Source organism: Artemia franciscana, chromosome 1 (assembly GCF_032884065.1).
Source record: "Artemia franciscana chromosome 1, ASM3288406v1, whole genome shotgun sequence".
In the NCBI taxonomy this organism is placed as follows: Eukaryota; Metazoa; Arthropoda; class Branchiopoda; order Anostraca; family Artemiidae; genus Artemia; species Artemia franciscana.
This window is the reverse complement of record NC_088863.1, coordinates 19,524,107-19,531,081: the sequence shown is the minus strand read 5'-3', so window position 1 is coordinate 19,531,081 and position 6,975 is coordinate 19,524,107. Positions and strand designations below refer to the sequence as shown.

At 35.5% G+C, this 6,975-nt stretch overlaps 1 protein-coding gene across 3 annotated transcripts in view; it reads left to right on the top strand.

The window, feature by feature from the left end:
* Nucleotides 1-1,500, top strand: part of LOC136026660 (probable imidazolonepropionase) — a 156,070-nt gene extending 154,570 nt beyond the window's left edge. For all 3 annotated transcript variants that reach the window (XM_065703412.1, XM_065703410.1, XM_065703402.1), the window contains exon 9: nucleotides 1,293-1,500. In XM_065703412.1, coding sequence (XP_065559484.1) covers nucleotides 1,293-1,404 — 112 coding nt within the window. In that variant the 3' untranslated portion in view covers nucleotides 1,405-1,500. The remainder of the gene's footprint in view (nucleotides 1-1,292) is intronic.
* Nucleotides 1,501-6,975: the final 5,475 nt, after the last annotated feature.

Below are 6,975 nucleotides of genomic sequence, written 5' to 3'. Positions count from 1 at the left end.
CAAAGTATAATTTTGAATGTGTATAATAAAATATAAATAAAAAGAATTGGCCTTTTATGCTGATTCCATATATATAAAATTCGTCAAGTTTTATGCTATCTATCAAAAGTTGTGAGCCTGAAAAATTTGTCTCATTTTCAAAAAAGGGGGAAACACCCCTAAGAAGTCAAGCGATGTTAATGAAATTCTCACCGTCAAGTTAAGCATATCATTGAAGCCTGCTGCAGAGATTTCAAGCTCCTATCTGCGAAAATATGAAATCTTGTATTTTTTTTGCCTCAAGAAAGATCACGGATGCATGTTTATTATGTTTTTCTCCCAGGGATGATCGTTTTGAGCTAATTTTTCTGGAATATCAGAAGAGGGCTATTTCTAACGGAAATTAAAGTTCAAGTTGTCTTAGTTTGTGACCAAAAATATTCGAGGGTAACTAGCCGTCTCTCACGACATTTCCCCCCAAAGACATCCGATCTAAATTTTGAGTCAACCGTTTGATTCAACATAGATGAAAGGTCCAATAACTATGCATTTGGGAACAACATGACCCTCCATAACTCTTAGGGAAAGGGCTACAAGTTATGCCATTTACCCATTGCTTAAATAGAATAATTCTTATTGGGAAATATGCGGACATTTTCTGGAGAAGAATTTTGTATAAGGGGATTTCCCGGGGGGGGGGGGGCGAAGGTTTCCACGGGACAGAAAGTTTCTGGGATTGTTTTCTGAAAAAGTTTTAAAGGGTGGAGAGAATATCCTGGTATGATTTATAAAAAGCACAAAAAAAATAAAAATGTTTTTTTTCAATTGAAAGTAAGGAGCAACATTAAAACTTAAAATGAACAAAAATTATTCCGCATATGAGGGGGCTGCCCTTTTCTCAATCCTCCCTCTTTCCCTAACAGTTCGATGTTCTGTCACAATCCTTTAAGAAAGACTGCTCAAACACAAGGGCCATTAAATTTGGATGATAAGTATTTTTAAAGAACTTTTAAAACAGTGAAGAAGGGGAGCCCCCTTCATATACAGAATAGTTTCTGCTCGCTTTAAGTTTCAATATTGCTCCTTAGTTTCATTTGGGAAATTTTCTTTTTCTGGATTAAATCAAAGTAAAGGTCACATTTGTTACATAGATTGTTCTTATAATTCAGTTTTTATAGAGTTTAGTTTCAGTTTTATTTGGTAAGGATCGCTCTTTATTGCCACTTTTAAAAACAAACAGTTTGTTAGATTCCTCATCGAATGAAATATTTAACGTTGGTTCTGCAAATAGTAACACTTAGTTAAAATTACAGGTGGGAAAATATCATTTACCAGCTTGGAGGAGAAAGAGACGTCATAAAGAGTGTAATTATCAAGGGCGATGTTATCTATACAAAAACGGAAGCTGAAGAGGTCCAACTTTGAATCCATAATATTCAGACGATCAAAGATGAGAAAGCACAGTATAAAAAGTTATTATTGTCAATTCATTGGAAATAAAAACCTTATGAAGATACTAAACCTTATGGAGAGTATCAGGGTCATAAGTTTTGAGTTGTGGCTATAGAAGCTGGACAAAAGAACAAAATGAAAATTTTAGCGGTCCGAGTTTCAACTAGTGTTTTATCTGTAAAACACATGTCGTCTTAATTTTGTTCTCAATCCTTAAGTTACCAAGGACAGTGAAGATGAAATTTGATTGCTTGAATTGATTAAGAGAAAACTTACACAATTACATATATCTTAAAATATTAGGAAAACTCAGGAATTCAGTTTCTTATCACACAAGCAGAGCAGAGCAGAGAGAGAGAGAGAGAGAGAGAGAGAGAGAGAGAGAGAGAGAGAGAGAGAGAGAGAGGAGAGAGAGAGAGAGAGAGAGAGAGAGGGAGAGAGAGAGAGAGAGAGAGAGAGAGCTAACTTGTGTGTCTGACCGTCTCTTTGTTTGTCTCAGTGTCTGTCCCTGTGTGTTTGTATGTGTATTTCTGTCTCCCTCTCTCCGTGCCTGTGTGTCTGACCGTCTGTTTGTCTGTCTTTATGTCTATCTCTGTGTGTTAGTTTGTGCGTGTTTCTTCTTTCTCCCGGTGCTTGTATGTCTGGCCGTCTGTTTTCCTGTCTCTTTCTCTGTCTATTTGTGTTTCTGTTTCTCTCTCTCTCTCTCCCTCTCCCTCTCTCTCTTTCTGTGATTGTGTGTCAGACTGTCTGTTAGCTTGTCTCAGTGTCTGTGTCTGTGTATTTGAGTGTGTATTTGTGTCTTCCTCTCTGTGCCAGCGTATCGACTGTCTGTTTGCCTGTCTCTGTGTCTGTCTCTGTATATTAGTGTTTCTCTCTCTCTCTCTCTCTCTCTCTCCTCTCTCTCTTCTCCTCTCTTCTCTCTCTCCTCTCTCTCTCTCTCTCTCCTCTCTCCCTCTCTCTCTCTCTCCTCTCTCTCTCTCTCTCTCCTCTCTCTCTCTCTCTCTCCTCTCTCTCTCTCTCTCTCTCTCTCTCTCTCTCTCTCTCTCTCTCTCTCTCTCTCTCTGTGCCTCTATATCTGGCCATTTGTTTGCCTGTCTTTTATTGACTCAGTGGTGCTAGAATATCTCAAGAGGGGTCATTCAAACGGAAATTAAAAGTTCCAGTGCCCTTTTTAAGTGACAAACAAAATCGGAAAACAACTATGCCTCCTCCCACGCTAATTTTTCCCCAAAGCCGTCCCATCAAAATTTTGAAATTTTGCCATTTTGTTCAAAATAATCGAAAATTTAACAACTATGTCTTTGAGGATGACTTATTCTTCCACAGTACGGGGGGAGGGAGGACTGAAAGTTGTAGTTTTTTGCCCGTTTTTACATACAGTATTGGTTATTGGGAAGAAGACAGAAGTTTACAGGAGGATGGTCGGGGGAGGGGGGTTATGTGGGAGAATCTTTCCTTAGAGTAATTTTTCATGGAGGAATGGAATTTTCAATGAAGGGGGTGCGGAATTTTCGAACATTGTTTAAAAAACGATCAGAAATAAAATAGAAAAAATATTTTCTTTCAAATTAAAGTAAGGGACAATATTAAAACTTTAAACGAATAGAAATTATTACGTTTAAAAAAGCCTGAGGGGGTTTGCCCCCTCGTCAATACTTCACTCTTTACGCTAATTTTTTTTTTAGTACTTTCTGAAGAGCTATTAGTTCTAATTAAACGGCCTTTGTGATTCAGGAGTCATTCTTAAAGAATTGAAACACAAATTGAACCTTAGCGCAAAGAGCGAAGTATTGAAGAAGGGGTGAACACCTCACATTCGTAGTAATTTCAGTTTGTTGCAAGTTTTAATATTGCTCCTTACTTTCTGTTGAAAAAACTTGTTTTTTTTTATGTTATCAAACAGTTCGTGGTAACGAACTGCAAGTAAGAAGCAACCCGGCTCGATAGTAACCGAAATGCTAAAACACGGACTTTTGATACCAATAGAAACATCAAAAGTGTTTGGAGCCGCGGTGGTCCTAGAATATCTCGAGAGGGCTCTTTCGAACGGAAATAAAAAAGTTCTAGTGGCTTTCTTAAGTGACCAAAAAAATTGGAAGGTATTTAGGCCCCCTCCCACGCTCATTGCATTCCCAATGTCATCCGATTAAAATTATAAAGTCACCAAAATTCCAGCTTTTGCGTATATAGTGAGGCATTGACAAGGGAGCAAACTCTCTCATATACCTAATAATTTCTTTTCGTTTTAAGTTATAGTGATGTTGCTTACTTTCAGTAGAAAAAAACTTTTTTTTATTTAATCACCTTAAAGGATTACCTTAACTTGTCAATGAAAAATAAATGAGCTAAAAAAATTCTAATTCTTCACCTCATCAATATCTTCAAAGATGAAAAAGAATGTATTTGCACTATTCCAAATTATTTCCTTTACTGTTTACTTCTTTCCTTTTTTTATCAGTCTAAATTACTGTCAGTTTTAGTTTTTCAGAACATAATTTTCCTAATCTGATATCTTTTACAGAGAAATAAAACCCGAAACCTAATAGATTTCAGTTAATTTTAACAATGTTTCTAATCCTAGGAATGAACTTCAAAAGCGCTACACCGTTCCTAACTCGATTGGATTGTATCTGAGTAGAAAATAGATAATTCACGGAGGTCTTCCCTAGATTCTCCTGTCAGTCCTATTTTGGATCGCTAATTGAGCACAAACTTGAAGCTTACATAATCTAAAAGTCCTGTGTAAATTTAGACTTGGATCTTATTTAATCCATTCTGTACAAAATCCAAGTTTTCGCCCTTTAATTTTCTTGTTCTATAGTGTTGAGACACTATACTTTACTTTATTATTACTGGCTGGGAAAACTAAGCTAGTTTCGACTAAACTATTCCTCTGAAGTCCAGAATTTCCGGGAACCTTATAGTAAAGTCTTCAAATGAAATTATTGTTATGGTTTGCCCCTCCCCCATGCCTGTGTTCGAAAATCAATCAAGACTAGAAGTACGAATCAAGCACCTGTGTAAAATCTTTTTTTCGTTACTCTTTTTTTGATTGTTTTTTTAGAAGTTTTAAATATTGCGAAGGCCAAACTGTAAAGCCATATTAGAGCACCAAGCTCTTGTAAAAAAATCGGATATTACAGGATAACAGATCTCCACTGGTCACCAAATGTTGCCAATCTAGCATGTGTCCCAATTTACCAACGCATCATTCCATGTCGCCAAGGAAAATATATTGCAAATCTCTTGTATTAAAGTAGTTGACGGATCTCTTCCATATAGTTGAGTCTTAAGCTCCCACTACGTTGTAAAATAATTCTTCGATTATTAGGTATTACCCTACGTAACGACCTGTAAGTAAGGAGAGACGCGGGTCAATAGTTACCAAGTTTCTAAAAGACAGAATTCATTAATTATTTAGGAATTACTTGGGAATTATATCGGAATTTAGGAATTTTTAGGTATTACCCTACGTAACGAACTGTAAGTAAGGAGAGACGCGGCTCAATAGTTACCGAAACACTAAAAAGAATTTCCAATTTATTTTTACAAGAATAGATATATAAAAAGAATCAGATTATTATGCTGATTCTAAATATATAGAATTCATTAAGGTTAGTTAAACCCATCAAACGCTAAGAGTCTTTGAAAATTTACCTGATTTTTGAAAAAGGTGTAATCTTAATGAAAATCACACCATCAGATTTAACGTATCAGAGAACCACATTATAGAGGATTTAAGTTCCCATCTTCAAAATTGTGTAATTTTGCATTTAGTTTTCCAAAAAAGGTCACGGATGCATGTTTATTTGTTGCTGTTTTTTTTTTCTTCAGGGGTGCCTGTACCGAACCAGTGGTCCAAGAATATTGGGAGGGGAATCATCCAAACTAAAATTAAATGATCTAGTTCCCTTTTAAGATGGCCAAAAAGATTGGAGGATTGGTGGCCCCTTCTCCCGTCCTTCTCTTGTAAAGATGATTATGCATTTAGATAACATGACCCCAATCATCTCCTAGGGAAAGCTATTTAAGTTATGAAAATTGTCCATTGCGTACATATTGTGTTTGATATTGAGGAGTAAGAAAATACATTTTTCGGATGGGGAGGGGAGGGTGAAATTTTCTTCTGCGGAGATTTTCCACAGAGTGTTTTCCATGGGAATAAAACCTTCTGGGGGTGAACTTTTCAGGAAAATTTTTACATTGGAGAAATTTGCCCTTTCCTTGAGTTCCTTTGCCAAATTCCTTTTATTTGTCTTACTTTCTCTTTGTGGAATCAGTTTTTCATAAGAAGATGTGAATGGTTAGGGTCCGGGGTAAATTTTCCTCGAGTGGAATCACCTAGAGGATCTTTCCATGGAGGGGGAGTTGGACTTCCCGGTATTATTTAGAAAAGATTAGTAATTCAATTATAAAACAAATTATTTCAAATGAAAATAGGGAGCAACATTAAAACTTAAAACTAATGGAAGTTATTACGTATATGAAGGGGTTGCCTCCTCCTCAATACCTTGGTTTTTACGCTAAAGTTTGACTTTTTGTCGTAATTCTTCAAGAAAGACTCCTAAAACTCAAGGTCTATTAATTAGAACGGAAAGAAGAAGAAAAAACACTTTTATTAGAAGAATAATTAGTCAATTAAAACAATAAAGGGGGGAGGATGACCCATAGAAAAGGGGCTAACCCCCTCATATACGTAATAGATACTGTTCGTTTTAAGTTTTAAAGCTGCTTCTTACTTTCAGTTGAAAAAAACTTTTTTTTTAAATTTAATCTTATCTTAAAGGATTCTCTTAAAATATCAAGGAGAATAAAAATAAAATAAGATCATTTTGGATGGGATCAGTGGAAACTTGCACAGCACCATATTTTGTTAAAAAAAACGATTCTAGTGAAAAGTTGGATGGAAAAATTATATTTCTAGCGAAAAAGATCTCAGTGTACAGTTATGTTTTTTTTTTGTTTTTTACAACAATGACGAAAATGTAACAGTGTCGTAGAACTGCATGATTTGAACCAATCATGAAAATCACGATCTTAAATCAACGAAAATCAACAATCTTAGAAAATCACGGCTATCATGCTTTTGCTTCTCTATACTTTTTTCTTAGACGAATGCACCTAAATTTCTTAGTTTCACCTAAAAGAACTATCTTAGTTTGCTTTTTTGAATTTATCGGGTGTTTTGTTATGAGGAGAGTTGAACAGCCATCTTATTGGTATCTGGAGATGGTGCTGTTTATTTATTGCTGAACGTGTAACTATACAAGATTTATTCTCACTTTGGGTAAATAATCTGATGATTTTGTGAAACCATTTATTATTGGTTCATCAAACAGTTCGTGGTAACGAACAGTAGTAAGGAGCGACCCGGTTCAATAGTAACCAAAACTCTAAAAAAAAATTTGATACAATAGCTACATCAAAACAATCTTATTTTAATGGTTATTTCTAATATAAAAGTTTCACCAATTTTAGTCTTATCCATCAAAAGTTACGAACCTGAGAAAATTTGCCTTGTTTTAGAAAATAGGGGAAAACACC